The sequence below is a fragment of the Sander vitreus genome, chromosome 11, assembly GCF_031162955.1.
Source record: "Sander vitreus isolate 19-12246 chromosome 11, sanVit1, whole genome shotgun sequence".
Classification (NCBI taxonomy): domain Eukaryota; kingdom Metazoa; phylum Chordata; class Actinopteri; order Perciformes; family Percidae; genus Sander; species Sander vitreus.
The window spans coordinates 8,489,299-8,510,257 of record NC_135865.1 but is presented as its reverse complement, the minus strand read 5'-3'; the positions used below and the strand labels follow the sequence as shown (position 1 = coordinate 8,510,257).

Genomic DNA, 20,959 nt, shown 5'->3' with positions numbered 1-20,959 from the left:
TTTTTTTCTGTACATATGTGATATGGTATGGCAATGTTTCAGTTTTCTAACACTAACTTCTAACTAAACAAATTAAACTATAAGATAATACTACTTTATTCAACACACTCATAATTAACTAGATGAATGGATCCAGTGTGGGCTTGTGACTACCTAGTTTAATTTATCCAATATTTATTTACTCAAGTTTTCCCATCTATTTCCTCTTTCCTTCCATACAAGAAGTAAAACAAGTTTAAGAATTTTCTTGATTTTGGAAACCTATATCCATGGCCACAGCAGTCCTGGCAGATAGTGCGATTCATTTATCATCACTTCCTGAAACCTGATGATGCAGAGAGAAGCAAGTCCAGGTATTGGCTGACAGTAATCGACAGTGCCAAAAAAAGAAGGTTGTCGTGTCAGCGGTGTTTGTGTGTGCGTTACTCTGTGTTACTGCGTGTCAAGGGAGGCCGGAGCCGCGGTATGCATGTGGGAGACGGAGATAAACAAAATCGCTAAGGACTCCATTCCATCAGCAGCTCAGCAAAGCAATCAAGCACACCGATTTACACACACACACACACACACACACACACACACACACACACACACACACACACACACACACACACACACACACACAGTAAGTACAGTAAGTGATGCAGTGACAAAAACACCAACAACATAGACCTCACACATGTACAAAGCTCTATGTGCATGTACTGCTCTGTGTGTGTGTGTGTGTGTGTGTGTGTGTGTGTGTGTGTGTGTGTGTGTTGTGTCAGTTGTGTCTGTGTGTGCAGACCATATATAAGATGTAGATAGACTGCTGTTCTGGTAATCATGGATATTAAAAGCAAAACTACAAAACAGGCCCTGCCTTGTGCTTAACAATGATGATCATTTTAGGGCTGAAACAACACCATCAGCTCAGTCTGATTTACACCCTCCTGGTGTCCGCTGGAAACCGTTAGTGCTGCTGGATGACCAAATAACCAGTTTATTCAGTCAGTGGAAGTATTAATAACTTTAAGTGGGTCTTGATTCCAAAATAAAGATCAGCTGGAGTATTCAGGACACAACACTTCATAATGCTTGCTGTAAATTTGGCAGTTGCTACTTTCACCTTCTAGTATAGGCCTTGTTACTTTGCTACTTTGAAAAACATTGTCACATTAAGAAGTTGATATCTTCTTAATGGAACAATAATTCAAAGTAATACACTTAAAATAGAATTAGTGTGATTATACCACTATTGTTTAGTTTCATTTGTGCTACCTCCCTTTAATTTCTGGTCATCGGCTGTTAGTAACACACAGCAGAACTGACTCTGGATCAGCAGTATGCAATTTTTTTATTGTCTTTGCTTACCCATGCAGTCTGCTCTGTAACTACTGGTGCACCTCCACTAATTTGAAAAGCCTCCATAGTGATTTTACTCTGGAACTGGGTCCGAGCCAAACACTAAAACACCTCATAAATGCTATGCTTTCATATCTGCAAGTATCTCTGCGATACATGTGTAGCAAAGTGCACATTATCAATCAATAGGCACTCGGTAGTTGCCCCTAATAACCATAATGCTTAAATTTGTCAAAGGCTTTGACAAACTCTCCAGTAGAGGAGCAACAGGCTTCTGAAATAACAATGATGTTTTCCCTTCTTTTTTTTTTATTCTTCACCTACTTTTCCAATGATTGATTCAAATAAACATTACGGGTGCACACAGCCTTCTGCAACACTTTCATTGTCTTTGCAGGAGTTCAAACATTTTGTCAGTCCCTTCGGACAGCTGACAGCATCGTGTTGCAATTTCCATATATACTGTAGGTCTTAAAATAGAGTAAATTATATTCCCCAGCACACATTTATGTGGCTGGCTGCATGTGCGTGTTTGTGCATATTCAGTGGTTTGCTTTAAACAGCACTATTATGGAAGGACAGTTATTTAACCACACAACACAGTAATATATCACACTGTCTGCTTCTCAACCAGCCCACCCCCTTTAATTCTAAAGGGCACTGCCAGCTCAGTTCCTTATGCATGGAAGAGTTTAATGCAGACTCATTTAGTAAACCTATTACACAGGTAGGTATTTTCTATGTAATCATCCTTTAGATGAGACAACCTCCACAATAAGGTGTCTAATTTAAAAAATGCTATGTGAAAACATTGGCTGTCCACATTAACATTTGCAGGTTATTTTTATATTTAGACCTTACCTTTGCTCTGTGTGATCTGCTATATTGACATGTCATAATAAGTGACACAAAATGGGTTAGAAAACGACAGTAAGTTGTCTTCCTATATTTACTGCAACACGGCTCCCCTGGCCAGGCTTATGTCATCATCTTCACATTTATCCTACACTAGAGACAGTTTTAAAAAGCAAAAAGCCAGCTAAGTCCGGATGGAGTAGTAAATCAGTGAGAGAAAAAAAAGATGCATTTTCAAATTCAGTCAGCTTAGTATGGACGTACAGTTTTTCTCCTGGTGTCCACCCTCCTGCAGCTCCTCTGCCTCTCTTCCATCTCAGTACGCAGATGGACCGATTGGAGGGCCTGAGTGGCTCACATAGGGAAGGAAGTACCAGTGGGAATCGGCCTGGGAGAGAAAAGGACGCAAGCAAAGGAGCTCTTTAGAAAATGTTCAAGTGGAGGGCAGGATTCTTCGCCCACCCTCTGCGTACACACACACACACACACACACATATACACATGCATACACAGACGCATACACATATATACTAGCTTTCTCACACCCTTGTCCTCTCAGGCGAACCATTTCCTCTGTCTTGTGCACTCACACACTTACTGTAGGTGCATGTACAAAACTGAGGTAGTTAGGATGTCAAACACACACACACACACACACACACACACACACAGTTCATTTTCTGAAGTGACCACCCAAGCTTTGGATGAGTGCTGCCCTCCGTTTTTCTTGAGTGGGTGCCCCCTCCCACCCTCGCCCATCCACTACCTAACTCGTCCAAGTGCCCCTTGCAGGTTACCATAACAACCACGACCTCTGGCACTCCACCAATTAGAAAACAATCAGCCTGGAGAGACCAGAGTGGAGTGAGCTTGAGAGAGAGGTACTGTAGCAATAAGTAGAGAGTAAATACCATCAAGAATGAAAGAAAGAAATGTCCAGAGTGGTTCACACCCTCCATCCCATCCAACATGCTGGAACTGAATGTTGAAAGTGAGAAACTCTATTCTAGAAAATTTAGCTTTGGTTGTGCTGGAAGAGCAGCCACCCACTGACTGCTGACTGCTTTATATCAGACAGTAATAGGCTTTTCTTCTGTATAGCAAGATTTCCTGTGGGATACTAGTCAGTGTGACACAATGTGAGATGTAGTAGTGTGAGCTTCTTTTGACTACTAAAATGCTACACATAGGCAAATGTATTAATTTCTACACAAACTGTACCTTACCTAAATATTTAAGCTTGCATCTATAGATTGCGCTCGTTTTACTTCTCAGAGTACATGAAAGGAAACAACCTCACTCCCAAATTATGCATTAATAGTCAGTATGGTGAACTTGAGACCATGAGAGACACAGAGGGAGCTCGTATACAGGAGAGAAATATAAGCATTTAGCATTGCTTGGCTAGTCACTGGAGAGGCTTTCTTTCCTCCATGTTAATTAATCAGATATTCTCTCAGCTCAATTAGTGCCACACACACAGGCCTTTTTTTAACACAGTAAAACATACTCGCTGTCTTTATCTTGCACACTTCTCATGCACAGAGTGGAGGGGCGGGGCCATGGGTGTGTGTGTCTGTGTGTATTAGGGGATGTATCTTTGCTATCTTTGGGTAGAAACATGATTTTGGTACGAATAAGCATTAAAGCAAAGTCACAAAGAAAAGCTCTTTCTTAGCATTACTGAATAAACAGCCGAGGTCACATTAACACAAAATGCTTTGGAAAATAGCTGCGATAGGAGCAGTAACTTACTGGCCCGATTGTAAAGGTTTCTATCACATTTCAGTTAATTCTACAAGGATTTAATGCAAGTCCTACTGTCTCTTTGTGACATCCACACATGTAGATCCTTGTCTTTCTGACAAGTGAGGGCAATTAATGACTTTTCTCTCCACAAAACAAAATGCATTGGTTGGTAAAGCAGCTTAAAAGAACCCACCCCATCTCCTACCGCCTGTTGATTTCTTGTAACAATGAAGACGATATTTCTCTAATCTTTACTAACTAGTTTTACTTTATATATAAATGCAAAAGAAAATTATTATTATTATTATTATGGAAACTGTGATAAGAAATGTGGAATTCATCAATTTAAAAAAAAAAACAGAGAAGCAAGCAGATTCAAGGACCATGGTGGATATGAGAGAGAAGTTTGGAGTGTTTTGGAAGGAAATGGAGGTAAAATGGAAGGTTAAGTGGGATTAGGAATAAAGGGGAGGAATGGGAGTTGAAGAAAGAAAATGGGACAAGGGGTGAAACAGAAGAAAGGTATGGAGAAGAAAGAGCCAGAGTGAGTGTTAAGAGCGAAAGGAACAAATTAGCAGGAGGAAGTGTTGAAGAAAAGGGGGATTTCATTCTAAAAGCAGGAAGAGAGGGACACAAAGTATAGGATAACGGTTATGGAAAGCATCGAAATCAGACAAAAGAACAGAATGAAAAGAGAGGAGAAACGAGCTGGAGAGATTTGGAGAAAATGATTGAGGGTCGGTGCATGTTTAGAGCAAAAAAAAAAAAATGAAAGCAAAGAGGATGATTTGGAAAAGAGAAAACAGGGTCCAAATTTTGCAGGCTGAAAGGAGCCATGAGTGGACCCAAATAATTGCAGGAATGAGGATCAACTGGTGAAAAAAAGGGAGAAAAGAAGAAGTTGCGAGGGATTTAGAGGGGAAGAAAGGCTAAGTGGATGTTTTAGGATTATTCAACAGATGAGTTGGGGAGCAAGGTGGACGGAGTGAGGACATGCAAGGAGGATGAGGAGGGAGGGTCAGTGAATGGCCAGGACTAAAAGGGCAAATTAGACTAAGAAAGGGAGATGGGAAAGTACAGAAAAGTAAGAGAAACTGAACTGAAATGCTGGGAGTAGAGAATGTGTAGAGGACTAAAAGAGAGGAATGAGAAGAGGGTGGGGAAGGGAGGGGGGGCAGACGAGAAAAAAGCCCAGACTGTGTGTTTTCCGGACTCAAAGCGTGTGATTCAGCCTGGCTAATAAGAGAAAGCTCTCAAGAGGCACTCGTCCGCTCCATTCCTTCCTCCCCCTTGCTCTCTTTCCCTTCAGTATACCCTTTCTAGGTCTCTCTTTCCCCTGTTGCACTCTCTTCCTCTCATTTATGATTTCCGCCTCTTGTATTTGCACAAGTACTTTTCAATGAAAAATAAATTCCATGTAAAGGACATCCGCCCGTAATGGGGCACGTACACGGTAAAAGGACACAGAGACTCAGGCTCTTAGAAGGACACACAAACAGATGGACACTAAAAGTTTGAAGACACAAAAGATACACGCTCAGGGACGGATCTTTCACGTTATTTTCCATCTATATGGATGCTTGTTGTTCCTTTACTCTTTTATCCTATACACCTTTCATACAGTAGTATTAGAGTAAATTAAATTGACATTTCCGTTGTGGTCACCCGCAGCTAAGCAACATTTACACTTACACATTACTTCTTATTGTGCTCTTTCACCTTGTGTGAGAGGGTAAGTGAATTTTTTTGCAATTTGTAATTATTTTAACAGAAAGCCAAGACAAAATGTATGTAATATATGTTTTCACATCCATATAATCAACGTGAGCATGCATTTTATCTTGTCACAGTGAATCCAAGTCTAGTGTACGCAACATGCTTCACTCACTTACTATTAAGTTTGGATCATAAACAATGTATGACATTAACAAGTGTTTATATTAGGGCTACATATTTCTGTTCACCTCATTAATTCTTGAAGTTGTCATCACACTTTTCAGATAAATTAAAATTCATGTTTGGGGATGAAGATCAGGCTAAATAATTTTGGTTAGGTATTATGCATGAAGTTGGGTAAAATTATTCTGGTCAAAGTAAATGCTGTTTTTTGCTTAAATAAATCTAATAAAAAGATCTTGCTTAAGTTCACATGGCCAGCAAATATCTGTATAACCAGCAAAGAAGATTTGAGAGAGAGCATTGGAGTCATATGAAGTAAAGGTCAGCTGGAGTGACTTCTCAAACTTTCTGGAGTGATTGGAGCGATTCTTAGTCAAGCTAAAATCAATTGTAAAACGACCTAATGGTAGATGTTTACGTTACACTTTCCACAATGTGTACAAAAGTAATATATGGATATGACTGTGGCGAAAGCCATAACGTTGTTATTATTATATATATATATATATATATATATTATTATTATAGTTGTATTGTAACTATGGTTCTCTATCAGTTTGTTTGTAGATACCTGTTAATTGTATGTTCTTTGTGAGCCTGAAACTACACCTTTCCGACAAGAGTGTTTTCTCTTTTTAGAAAAAAACCTGATAGCCTAATTTATTTGTTTGTCCTCCTGTCTGGTTCCCTCTATTGGCCTGTCCAAAGGACTGAAACTAATAATTTCCTAATACTTAATAACAAATATTACCCATAATATTAATCTAACCTTCAGCACATAGACAGCACTGTGACTCAGTAGTTAACACTGTCGCCTCACAGCAAGTAAGCACTGCTGAGTACTGGGGATCGATGTGTGAGTTTGCTTGTTCTCTCTGTGTTTGCATGGGTTTCTTTGGGTTGTATAGGTTAAATGCAGAGGACAAATCTTAACCTACTGGTGACGGATCAGAAAAATGCTTAGTCTATTAATGGCTTAGGAAGGCACTGACAAACAGTGTTGTACTGCCAAGTGGGGCAGCCGATCACAAAACATTGTATAGATTATTTTAAAGGCAATGTCAAACAACAACTTGTGTTGTATAATTAGGAGATGAATATAAAAAAAGTGCAGAGACAGTTAAAAAGGCTACAGAGGATACCTTGGGAAGAGCACAAAAACTGTGATTGATCAGCTTGGGCTGTTTCCTCTTGCAAGTCTCTCATGTCAATAGCAATGGTTGAGAGTGAAGACAACATAAAGCATTGCGAAGAACAGTTCAGTAATTGTCTCCTTTTTATCAACGCACATCTAAGGGTTAAGTAATCTTTGTTATCCCTCAGTGGGGCAATTTGTTTCACAGCCAGCAGAGAATAAAAGACGGCAGTTCATACACAACATAACATAACATACATTCATATTCATACGAGACAACTTACATCAAGGTAATAATAAGACTAATGGTAGCTATGACAAATTAGCTCTTAAATCTCTTGGTTATACACCTTGGTGCAATGTACCTGCAACCAGATGGCAGCAGCCTTTATTCATAAGACAATGGGTGACTTGGGTCAGCAAGGATAGATTTGGCTTTCCTCATGGCTCTGGCCCTGTATAGAAGGGATAACTCTTCAAAATGTATCCCTGCAATTTTGCCATACATTTTCACAATGCTGTTTAATCTGTGCTGATTTGTCAAGGTGCCAAGCCCATCTCCACTGCAGATCTGTTTGTTGCGATTGTCTCTCTGTATCACACTGAATGAAAGCACGTAAACAAGCCATAGCAAGACAGTAGTCGTCGTTCTTTGTCATGAAGTGAATAAAATAATTGAATCGGAAGCTGTTGTGAGAAATATACATTTTAAACGTGATCATGTACAGTACAGTACATCTGTCTGCTTTTGCTGTAGAACTATCAACCAGATGAATATAATACTGGTCAATAAATCAAAACATGTGCTGTAGGTAACTCTCATGGGATAGCCCTTGTGTCCGGTATAAATCCAGCTAGAGAGATGCCGTCCACAGCTATTGTGGTTGGCAGAGGCATTAGGCAAATTGGCCTCCCGTCACACACACATGGCTGTTAAAGTCAAAGGGGAATGTTGAGCCAGACAGCCTACCTACATGATTTTGTGCCAGCCTGTTTACCACCTGTAGCGCTCTCTCTCTCTCTCTCTCTCTCTCTCTCTCTCTCTCTCTCTCTCTCTCTCTCTCTCTCTCTGGCGTTTAAAAACACACATACGCACACATAGAAGGCTTGTCTAAATAATGTTATGCCAGACAATTTTCAAACTACAATACGCACACGCAAACACACACACACACACACACACTGATTATCATGAGGATAGGACGCCAGCCTCCTTTGCCACTGTGAGTGTCTCTCGTGCACACGCCGGCTTTTAGACAGCTAGTCTGATTGATGTCATGGCAGTCGATAGAGCGCTAATTACTCCCCGTGCTTTGACGGCACCGTGTAAGGAGCAGTGTCATATCCCGTCAGATGCATTTTAAAAACACGTGTCACTTCCTGTTAGCCTGTTGAGGAAAAGAAAGCAACGGAGCAACCTGACGGCTCCTACGCTCCACATACACAACCGCTCTGTATTACTTTTTCTTTGACACTCTTTCTCCCCTCTCCCTCCCTCCCTCTCTCCCTCCCTCTCTATTCTTGCCCCTGTCTTTCTTTTTGCCTCTGACCCACCTGCCAGCATTGGTGATCTTTTGTTGTCAGACTTCATTAGCAGAGACGTCAGCTAATTAGAGCCGAGCACAAGCTTGTGAGATTAGGAGGAAGAAGATGATGAAGAGCGCGGCAAGGGAGATATAGAGGGAGGCAAAAGGGAGGCAGGGCAGAGGAAAAGGAGATAAGCCGATGATGAAGAGATTAAGATGGAGTGGGAGGGAAGGAGAGATGGATGGTATCAAGGTAGGGATGTAAATGACAGCAGAGATGATTACCTGCATAAACTGTGGAGGGCAGAATGAGGAGAGAGAGAGCGGGAAAAGGATGGATGGAGATGCGAGAAATTGAAAATAGATTGTGGAGAATGGAGAGTGGCAGAACTGTGAATATTTACTGCACTAAATGAGTCACAGTGAAGGAAAATGTGAAAAGAAAATTCAATGCATCGTAGAAATGTCAACATTACAGAACATATAATATATAGAAAGCTCATATCCATGTCAACACACATGATGGACAATAACTCACATTGATTAAGTTGTTTTTCTTACTTGTAGTAATTGTGTGTGTGTGTGTGTGTGTGTGTGTGTGTGTGAGAGAGCAAGCAGCCGAGTGAAACACAGATACAAGATACAGAGAGTAAGAGAGATAATGCATTGACCTGTGTCCGGTGTTGTGATCTGGTCTATCCTTGTAAGACACAGCTGATAACAATCCTCTACTCTACAACTAGACACCAGGGAGAACACACAGGCCAGCACACATCTGCGGACGTGTGCAAAGACAAAAAGACTACAACTCCCTCTTGTCACCATCAGTCAATATGAAACTACATGTTCCCTCACAGCTATCGACTGTGCTTTGTCTCCTGTCATTGCCAAAAGATCAAAACAGCCTAAAAATAATACAATCATTACTATTTTGAGACTGTTCATTCATGAGTTTAAATAGTTCAAATACTAATTCATTCTTTATGTTGTGTAAGAACATGAATAATTACTTGTATATTGAAGTTGTATTTAATTGAATTAAGGGATTGTGTATAATTAAGTTAATTCATGCAATTGGTATCAGTGGTTAAAAAGGTTTTAAGGTTCCTGCCTTATTACACATTTAATAGGGAGTCAATGTTCACTTCCTGTTGCATTGAAAAGGGTAAGACAGTCATCTATAGCTCTGAAATTTCTGACGCAGCATCTATTGTCTGCTGCTTTGATTAGCAACAGCAGGATGCAAAGTCACAAATTCCCTACTTTCGATTTATATACAGCATGTACCATCTCTTAAGATTTTAAATCAATTGCAGTTTATGTTTTCAAGCGTTATTGATTTTTCTAAATGGCTATCATGACTTTGTGTCTGTGCTAATGAAAGGAAATCCTACTTCTACTACTTGACTTTTTTTTCAGAAGGTCAACAGCTCTGCCAGTGGGTAGCATTTTTTATTCTTTTCTTGTCTTTGTTCCTTCCAAGAATGCAAGACTGACACTCACTCTGTCTCTCTTACATGCACATTGTAACATCTGGAAAGTAAATCACAATTGTACTCCCTCTGATGCTGAGTTGTAACACTTTACATCCATGCAAAAGATGTCAGTAGACTATCTTACAAAAGGGTTTTAATGGATTCCTGTATTCAGTTTTGTATTGTGTGGCTTCTCGTTTATCTACACACATACTAACACACACTCTCACGTACACACATTTGAAACGTGATAAATCAGACTGAGCTGAGAGTCTGAATGACATATTCCCCCGTGCCACATCTAAGAGGAGCCCATACATCACCTGTGTGTTTGTCCATCCCTGTGTGTGTGCATCTGGGAGCTTACGTTTGTGTTGCTGCTTGTGTGGCAGATTGCACCATAGTCCTTTGGCCATTTTGTGTCAGATTTATGAAACCTTTCAGCTCAAAGTCATCTGTTAGAGAGCACTAAAAAACATGCTTGACCTGTCCTTTGTCTTTTTCCTTGTCTCACCCTTTTCTATTGTATCCATCTCTCCATCTGTCCCTGTCTTTCTTTGTGTACATCCCTTATACATTTTTCTCATGGCAGGAAAAACCCAATAGATTATCAGGTGGATATGACAATTCACTGTGTTTTCCTTTTAGATACCAGCACTGGTGTTGGTAATGTCTTACTTAATGTCTCATCTTAAAGTGAACCCGGCTGATAATGCCTTTTCAAGGTATTTACACTTAATGTGGGCATTAGAGTGAAAATACATTAAGCATCTTTGAAGGTATATAAACCTATGCATAGTCATTTTTTTCCTGAATGGATTGTGTTCAAACAGGCTCTGACAGAAGTCACATCCCGTCATCAAAAATTAATGTTAAATATACATGACCTATATCACATATCACGCTTCATCCTGGCTTCAGCAGCGGGGTTTCGCCTTTAGATGGCCTAAATGGCAAAAGATCCCAAAACTGATTAAAAGCCAGCCAGAAAACAGATTTTAAGGGTGCACCTTTTTATAACTAGGCTTGTAAATATTTATAGTCTTTGATGACAAGGACATATTCCTTTGCTGTGGACATTGATTTATTTTATACGGTATCTTACAATGTTATTAATGGAACAGAATTCTCAATTATTAATAGCAGCATTATTAACAGCTATGCCGAGTTTCCGATTCTGATTTTAAACATTTATAGAATTATTATTGGTGTGACAGAGCAAGAGCAGGAGATTGATCTTGCTGTGTGTGTGTGTGTGTGTGTGTGTGTGTGTGTGTGTGTGTGTGTGTGTGTGTGTGTGTGTGTGTGTGTGTGTGGTGTGTGTGTGGTGTGTGTGTGGTGAGAGAGAGAGAGAGAGAGAGAGAGAGAGAGAGTAATCTGTTGCTGGACTGGAGCTCAGACTTATGCTTTTATTTTGAAACATGTAAGCTTTATATACCACTTCTTATTTTTGGCCTTAATGTAATACTTAAATGTTTCAAAATGAATGCCATATGTATTTTTTATATGAGATTTAAGTAATTAAAGTGCCCATATTATGAAAAAAAAAACACTTTTCTGGGATTTGGGTTGTTATTTTGTGTCTTTGGTGCTTCCACACGCATACAAACTTTGAAAAAAAAAAAATAACATCCATGCTGTTTTGAGTGAGATACAGGTTTCTGAATGTGTCCTGCCTTCAGTCTCCAGGTGAGCTGTTCAAAATCTGCACGGCTTTCTACGTCACTAGCCGAAACGAGGGGCCTAGGGGGCTAACTGTTAGCTAGCTCGTTCTCAATGGCAAAACACTGCTACAACAAATTCACCCTAATCTACAAAATAAAATGTATAGAACTACTTACATGTCCCTGTTTTGCAGGTATTCCACGAAAATTTGGAAGTGCGCCCTCGTTTAGAAGAAGTCTCCCGGCTAATCCTGCCTTGTACAGGCCGAAGTTGGAGAAACAGCTAGCTAGCTCATGTAATCCTTAGCTAGCTACTGCACATGTGCAACTGCCAACAAAGACGTTACAGAAGTTGAGATGTCTCACTCTATAGCTAAAACAGAGATCTGACACAGGGTGAAAAGAGGAGCTGCAGCAATGTGCAGTACAACAAATATATGGTGTTTTTTGAAAATTAAACCATGTAAACCTATTCTGATACAATCTCAAATTACAATTATGAACCTGAAAATGTGCATAATATGGCCTCTTTAAGAAAAGAGAGTTGCAATACAGAGTAATCTACTGTATCACACACAAGCACAGAACAATGCTATTAGGCTATTACACATGAACCAACCCTATTGGTGTTTAATGACCACAAGGTAGTTAAAAAGTGAAGTCATACAAGTCTGCTTTTTATGGCTAACTTGTTTTTCTAAAGTGAATCAATAGCTTCCCCAGTCTGTGGTCATGGAACTATTTTCATAAATGTGTGTGTGTGTGTGTGTGTGTGTGTGTGTGTGTGTGTGTGTGTGTGTGTGTATGTATGTTTGTGTGAGTATTGTGTTATGTCTTTGTTTATCATATTTATTTCTTCTTGAGCCCACCCTCCTCCTTTTATGTGGGGTGATAAATCGTATAAAGTACCCTTTGTTTGCAAGTTTGTGCACTTGTGTGTGTGTTTATGGGTGTGCATGCTGTCTGTGGACAGAAAATGAATGTTTTTCTCCCCAGCCCTCTGTCAATAATATAGAGCAGAGGGTGAGGTGTGTGTGTGTGTGTGTGTGTGTGTGTGTGTGTGTGTGTCAAGTGGACTTCCTTGTGACACAAATCATGTCTACTGTGATGCATAAACATGAAACAGCACGGCAAAAAAACAGAGTGGAACACAGAACAACAGGAATAGAATAGAAATGTTTGGCTTAAATCTTATTTTTAACAGTCTATATGGTTTGCATCTTTTCATGTCTTTCTACTTACTTTATTTGCAATCACACCACTTTATTTCATTTCTCACATTTAACCCTTCCTCCCTAATTTCAAATGCATCCAACATTTGGAGTGGCTCTAATAAAAGAGAATGGGATACCACCCATTACTCAAACATTTAATGAGAATCCAACAGTGGAACAGAAAACATAAAAACACTGACAATAAGAGTGTCAAGAGACATCCAGTTTAATGAGCATTGACACTTTATTCTGTTCTTGGTTTGTGAGGCATTATGGGAAGCCCTTGATGTATGACTGTTGAGAAATCTGTATTTGGGACTCACAAGCACATGCATTTTAGAAAGGGTTGGTCAGAGGGTGAGGGCAAGAGCAAAGGGATATGTGGAATGTTAATTGATTTCCTATAAATAATTGTAATGAGCTGCCAGCTTGCCTGAAGCCGCCTACACACGATCCATGGTAAAACCGCTTTGCGCTGGCCGTTGCATTGTTTTCCTATGGGGAGAGTGCTGCCACCCAACTAGGCGGAGCGCTACCCTTGGCGTTGCGCACCACTCGGAATTGCCGCCGAGTGCTGGGCTCAAAGTTCAATTTATTAAGACCTTTAAACGCGCAACCAATTCCAGAAGCAATAACGTACTGTATACCTGCGATGCGCTTTGCCTCTCTGCTCCTCGCCCTACATCATGTGTAGGCAGCTTAAGGTATTTCTCTGCATTTTACATTCTGGTACACTAAGCTCCCCATGTTGATTTGCAGTATAAGGTGGTGATGAATGTGATTGAAACATAAAATGACATTGATTTACTTGATAAAATGATCAAATAAAACAGCTGAATATAATGTCAGTTAAAGGTCCCATGACATGGTGCTCTTTGGATGCTTTTATATGGGCCTTAGTGGTCCCCTAATACTGTATCTGAAGTCTCTTTTATATAGGCCTTAGTGGTCCCCTAATACTGTATCTGAAGTCTCTTTCCTGAAATTCAGCCTCGGTGCAGAATTACAGCCAATCATGGGCGGGCCAAATTCTTTGGGCGGGCAAAGCAGAGAAAGGGGAGGTAACCTTCCAGATCGGCCCATCTGAGCTTTCATTGTCTCAAAGGCAGAGCAGGATACCCAGGGCTCGGTTTACACCTATCGCCATTTCTAGACACCGGGAGACCATAGACAGGCTGGGGGAACACATATTAATGTTAAAAAAACCTCATAAAGTGAAATTGTCATGCCATGGGACCTTTAAATAAAGCTAATGAAGAGAACGGTAAAACACATACCTGCAAAGGTGATAGGGCTCAAGACAAAGAAATGTGTTTAGCTCAGTCATTAAATGCAGTTAGCATCTGATTTTAACTCTGCTACTGTAGGTGTTTTGCTGCTGCTGACACAGCTCTCTTACCCCTATAGGCTAGAATATGGAGCACAAATACACTCAAGACGTGAACACAGACACACACGCTGAGACTAGATTTGTTTCACTATAATGCATTAATCTACACAGTACTGTACATAAATCGCTTCTCTCCCAATCCCCCAGTGAAGTTCAAATCAAAAAAGAATGAATGAAAGACAGGTCGTGCATTATGTATTAAATATTGTCACAAATGAACACTAACACTTAAAATTAAATGATGAATGGATTTAAAACAGTTAACAAGTTTAACAAAAAGGACACCAAAGTGGTTTGGTGGATGGAGGTACTACCAAAAGGACATTTAAATAAAGTCAATGTTTTTCTGTTATGTGAGGGTGAGAACACATGCACTTGACATGATTTGTGATATGAGACCGAGGATAATGTGTTTTTAGTGCTGCAGCTAATATAGTCATTCACACAGCTCTCTGGGTGTATGGTTTCAAAGAGAGGAAGGGGTGAGAGCAAAATAAGAGCATGAAGGAGAAGAAAGTAAGGATAGAAAATTATAAACCAACTGAAGGCAACTATTCAACTATATTTAGATGTGTTGATCAGTCGTGCTAATCTATTAGCTACTTCAAAGTGCTGCATAATATTTGTCTAGCATGTTGCTAAGCCTTTTTTAGCATGCTTATGTAAATGGTGTAATTCTGTGTTTCCCCGCTCTACACCATTGCCACTGTCATCTGTGATAGCTGGACATACATGGACATAAGTGGGTTATATTGTGTGTGTTTTTTTCTTAGCTAATCTGTTCTTTGTTGGCTGTGTGTGCAGAAACTGAGTAGGGTTATCTGATACAACAGGTTTTCCTCCAAAGTGTGATAAACCGTAATGCTAGCCCAAGACTAGAGTTGGGTTTTGTACTGTACAGAGATTTGCAATATCATATAATAGTTAAAAACTTGTTTTTGACTTAGGATTTCTACAGTAGTTTCACAGAAACAAATACCCACAAATGACTTTATGAGTCACATGCTGTACTGGTAGTGCAACATTCTCAGAAGGCATAGTGTTGTTCACAGACTGCCACAATGCCACGCCCAACACCGTTTGATGAAAAGTTTTGCTTTTAATAACTTTAAATAATAATAATAAATATGGCACACACCAAATTTGAAGTCCATCGGATGAGATCTGTAGGAGGAGTTGGTTAAAGTATAGCACCTATAGTTTTGGGCCTATTTCCTGTTGCCACTAGTGCGCGCTATGACTTTGAGCCAATATCGCAATATCAGCCTGTAGATATCATCAGGGTTGAACTCTTATGAATCCTGAAAAGTTTCAAGCCAATTGGACAATGTACACTCAAATTACACCCACTTCCTGTTTCGATGGCCCCCTACAGGAAGTTGGTCGTCTATAACTTGTTCATTTTTTGCGCTATTACAATTATTTTAATAACTTTTCATCTTTGACGTCTTAAGATGGCACAGACCAAATTTGAAGTCGATCGGATGAAATCTCTAGGAGGAGTTTGTTAAAGTACGACATGTGGAAATGGCCAAAATCGCACTAATTTCGAACTTTCAATTCAAAATGGCGGTTTAGGGTATGGCTCCTATGAGTTGTTTTGTACGTCTTGACATGCTTACATGAGTGTACCACGTTTCGTTAGTCTACATTAAACGTACTGCAGGGGCTCAATTTTATAACTTTTGTAGGGGGTGCTAGCAAGCCATTTTTGTGCGCCTATTCCCGAAACCCTTAAAATACGTAAGTTTTCACCAGGCTTGATGCGACTGCCAACTTTGGTGAGTTTTTGAGTATGGTAAGCCCCTCAAAAAGGCAATTAATTTGCCGGAAGAAAGAAAGGAAAGGAAGAATTCCTTTAGTTTCATTAGGGCCTTCGCCGATGTCTGCGCTCGGGCCCTAATAAACAGATGGCTTCTACTGGCTGGCTCTTCATCAGAACAGCTGGTTGGTGGTGATGCAAGTCAAAGTCAAAGTCCAAAGTGATACTGATGTGATTCAGTTGTGAGCATGACTTCTGTCAAAACGTTAAACAACCTAAAACTAGTAAATTGTTTTCTGAACATGCTCTTACCTCTAAGGTGTATTCTTCAAATTAACCTTATACCCTTATTCCACCAAACTTAGCCCATATACAAAAGTTTTTTAAACGGGGAGAAACTTGCTAAAAATAGGCTCCTTTCCCCTCTGCAAATGGACAAGTATGCCGTTCTGTTTTTCTGGTGTATCACGTTCGACATCACGAACGTGCCGGAAAACAGGGTTAGTAAACACTAGAAAGCAGCATGGAGGCTATTGACAAATTGTACGGTGGTTGCTTCTTTTCTATTCACTCTCTCTTTCAAACTCGGCTAATTGAAACGATGTTCGAGCCCTGCTTGGGCGGAGACAGACACAATTTTGTGACTGAGGTGACAAAGAGGCGACAAGCGTGTTAGCGTGTCCACCCGGGTGTCATGTTTCCACCACTGCCGATTGGAGCTGGAGCCGATAAATACCTGTGACTACTGCCGAGTCATTTGTCCCGGGAATGATTGTAAACTTTCCCACTAAAGACAAAAGCCAGATGCTAGTGGATTTGTGTCCAATGGGAAAGGGCCTTTAGAGGTGTAAAAGCTTTAATTAACCGAGTTGCATGTTTGCTTGTGTGTGGCAGTGTGGACAGGATCCAGCAGCTAAGAAGAGAATACCAGCAGGCAAGGAGAGAAGGAATAGTGCCGCCTTATGAAGAACTGGACCCACGACGCAGAGGACATGAAAACGACGCACACAGGGTAAGCTCAGACACACACATACACGCATACACATGGAAAAGCAAGTCTGCAGACTTGTAGGTCAGGAAAATAGCTTCATAGTCTTTAGTAGTTAGTCCTTACATTTCTTCCTTTCGTCAGTCTTTCCATCATCATGTTGTCTTTCCATTAGATATTTGTATAAGTGTACCGAGCATTTGTGAGGCTTCTTATTCTCCATCAGCACCTATTCGAATGATCACTGCTTTTATTGCATTTGTCTAGTGATCATGTCGCTTTAGCTGTCAGTCGCAAGGTGCTCTTTGACGTGAATGTCTCCCGTAGGCATTGAGCTGATAGACTGATATCCTCTTTTCACGGAGGATACAGATACAGAGGAGATAAGTAGAGGTTTTACTCACTTGTCATCCTGCAGGCACTGTTTTTTAAATCTCAGAATCATAATGACCTCATCACAGATACACTTCTGAGCTCAGACTGGCTGAGTCATGCTGGGAATACCTCAAAAGAACGTCTGTATTAACAGGTACATCTTTATTGTGCTGACAAGAAATCACCTACCAGGTGTCATCCTGCAATGACTCAAGTATTATGCATATGTTTCTGGTTGTCAGATTTCATTTCTTATAATTCTGACAGTGTCATTGTTTTGGCATATCCCTTTATCAATCAGACACTGGCAATATGTTTCTTCTTCTCTGCTGCTAATGTTTTCTTTTGCTTGTTCATACAATAAATGTTCACAGTATCTTTCTTTAAGCTTAGACTCGATAGGTTTCCATGGGTTGCAGGTGCATAGCAAAACCTGTCAAATGTTAGCAGCTTAGCATCAGGCTAGTGATTTATTCCAGGTTTTTTTCTGCTAAAGCATTTGTACCACTGTTGACTTTTTCAGACACTGTTTATTCATACATATATAATTATACTACTTTTATTTGTCATTAATATATTAACACGGATAAAACAACCCTCTGAAACAGAGTTGATGTCATGGAAAATCTAGAATATGTATTAGTTATTGTCAGTGAATATTAAACCCCTGTAGGGATTTACAGTAGTCAGGCGACTTCATGCTCCTTATTTGGACAAAGAAAATCCTTTTATTGTTTTTCCCTTTCAAAAACCATCCAGTCAAAAAAAACAAAGCTTAATAAGTAGTCACTCAGGGATGCAGTAAAGGTATCTTTGAGTGCAGTTTGTCTTTTCAGAACACACACAGTGCTTAGTCTCTTTAAGTAACTTTATTACTGTAAATGCCTCTTGTCACACTGACATTTAAGCTTCCATGGCTCTTTAAGGAAAAAATTTAATCACCCTGAGCAACCAAAATGAGTCTAATCTTTTATGACAAAGGCACAGTTTAATTGTAGAACATCACAGTTTAACAAGAAGCTTCACTTCTCTGTACAGGGATACTGTCAAACCTCATCATGAAATACAAAATAAATCAATCTTTGTGTTCTTTGTCTACACATTGGTAGCAAGCAACTCCTGTGTGTGTGTGTGTGTGTGTGTGTGTGTGTGTGTGTGTGTGTGTGTGGGAAACACCACACACACACACACCAGACCACGAGTCCTCTGTGTTGCGTAGAAATACATTGTGTGCTCGTACAGTACATCAGGAAGTACAGTTAGTATAGTAGAGGTCAGTGCTGCTTGCAAGAATCCACATACCATGAAATCCTTTTTGAAATGGAATAACTACGTCAATGCATGAATTCAATAAGTGATCTTCTTAGAGAACATTGTGTCACCACAGCATGTTGTGTTAACAGGTGGAGCCAGCATGCTATCACTCACTGCAGCCGTTAGTTCTTTCTGACCTTCCACCTATAGAATGTTACTGCTCTGTTCTTTATACAATTACATGGACTGCCGTTAATATTCATAAGAAACGAGTAAAATAGAAGGGAGTAGAAAAAATAGAATTGGAGTAAACTATTTGATAGAAATAAGATCTCCTTTGGCAGATCGTTCCAGAGCTTGAAGTCTCAGTCACCCCTGGTCTTTAGCCTTGACGGTGGAATAGCTTAAATGGTTCTGCTGGAGGATTTCAGATCTAACAGTCTAATAATGTAGCCAGGCGCCAGGCTTTGTAAAGTGGCTACAACAGGTTTAATGTGATTCCATCATGTAGTTTTAGTAAAAAGCCTTGCAGCTGAGGTTTGCAGAGCCTGTAGCCTGCCCAAAGCTTTTTGATTGAAACAGGTGAAAAGAGCATTGTAGTAATTAAGTTGGAATGGAATGAAGACATGTATAACAGTTTTAGTGTCTTTAAAAGTGAACATACAATTATTTGTTCTTATGTTGATCGTAACAACGGTTTAGTGACATGGTGACTATAGTTTAATGGAGATATATGCTCATTTTCAGGTTAATAGCTGTATTGTGTGTTTCAATAAAAGCATGTTTGCATGCTTTAATGTAAAAAAAACAAACACATTGTTTTTCTCATACTGTCTATCTGAATATACCTGTATCTGAAACGCTCCGTTTTAGTGTCTCTTCAAGCACCCCTCCCGAAAAGCCCAGTCTTCTCTGATTGGCTTGTGAGAAAAATATGGGGCACCTTTGCAAAGATAGTTCTCAAGCTGTGGGTGGAGATACTCAGATGGGGAGCGGAATCTTCTAACGAGCCTGCATGTGACATAAGAAAGGGAGCTACATTTGAATGGCTTGTTGAATCCCACAATAAAACAGCTGGGTCTTTTTTTCAAAGTTTGTGGGTTGGTAGGCACTCCAGATACCCAAATGTATGTGCACAAGCACTAGAAAACCAAGTTTTTCATGATAAGTCCTCTTTAACTTGGAATCCAATAGAACACCGATATTACACAAAATCACCCACTTTTGTAGGCAACACAGCATAAATGCTGTTGTAGAGCTGATTAGTGGATAAATCCATTTGCTGATCGTCAGAAAATTGTGTGACTTGATACTAAAATTAATCTATTTGGAATCTAGACTATTTGTTGGACAAAAGTAGCAATTTAAAGACTCTGCCTTGTGTTTCCATTATAGTGTGAAGGGTATTTTTTAACATTTTATAGACCAAACGATTGATCATTGGCATATTAATTGATAATGAAAATAATCATCATGTTGTACCTCTACTCAGTAGTTTATTTTAAATTCATTCTGGGGTGCACTGAAGTGGTATGAGTATGAGATTGATGCAACAAAATAATACTAAATAATACTAAAATCAACGTTGAATGATTCAGATGCAGAGCCTTTGTCATTGTATCCACTATGTGTTTATCCAAAGTTATACCTGGCCCACTTTAATTCAGATCTTAAAGTCATTTGGTTTGTGACTAGCCAGAGGCAATCTCCTTTCCCCTGCGATCGATAGCCACACATTACACCGTTCTCTGCCTCCAAATGAGAAAACTTTGTTGTTGTTGTTGTTGTTTATAAAGCTGAGAGGGAGAGCAATTAGCATGCTTCAGAGGTGGAAATTAAGTTTGAAGTTTGAAAGTTGAAAAAAAGGAAGAAAAAAAATCAGACCAGTGGCAGTTGCCGCAGTGCCTAACAAGCCTCTCTCATTAAGGATGATGCATTTATTAATTAAAGCAGAGGCGATTATTTACCTGACTGGCTTTCTGTGGGAAGTGTAGAGGGAGAAGTAATGGTTATGGAGGTGAGCCAATGGCAAACTAATTCAATTTCACTTTTATTGGTTTGTTTGTTTCTCCTTAAGACGTTTTTATTTTTTTGTATAGGATTTGCCGAATGACTATGAAAAGTAAAAGCAATGGGAACTTAAGTGTAGAGAGAGGGAGAGTGTTCCTCATGCAATGTTGTCACTGTGTTTTTTCCCCCCATGGCTCCATTACCATTTCATTGATTCATGGTTATGGGTTAGCTGTCTTTTCTAGCAAAATTATGTTTGCCTAAAAACAATTATCAAACAAAAAAAGCCACACCACAAGTTTGTTTCCAAGTGAGTGCA

The 20,959-nt window shown here is 39.8% G+C and overlaps 1 protein-coding gene across 8 annotated transcripts in view; it reads left to right on the top strand.

Moving 5' to 3' along the window:
• LOC144525055 (partitioning defective 3 homolog B-like) overlaps nucleotides 1-20,959 on the top strand; it is a 238,559-nt gene that overhangs the window by 158,929 nt on the left and 58,671 nt on the right. For all 8 annotated transcript variants that reach the window (XM_078261533.1, XM_078261531.1, XM_078261530.1 and 5 more), the window contains one exon: nucleotides 16,908-17,025. In XM_078261533.1, the coding sequence (XP_078117659.1) occupies nucleotides 16,908-17,025 (118 nt within the window). The remainder of the gene's footprint in view (nucleotides 1-16,907; nucleotides 17,026-20,959) is intronic.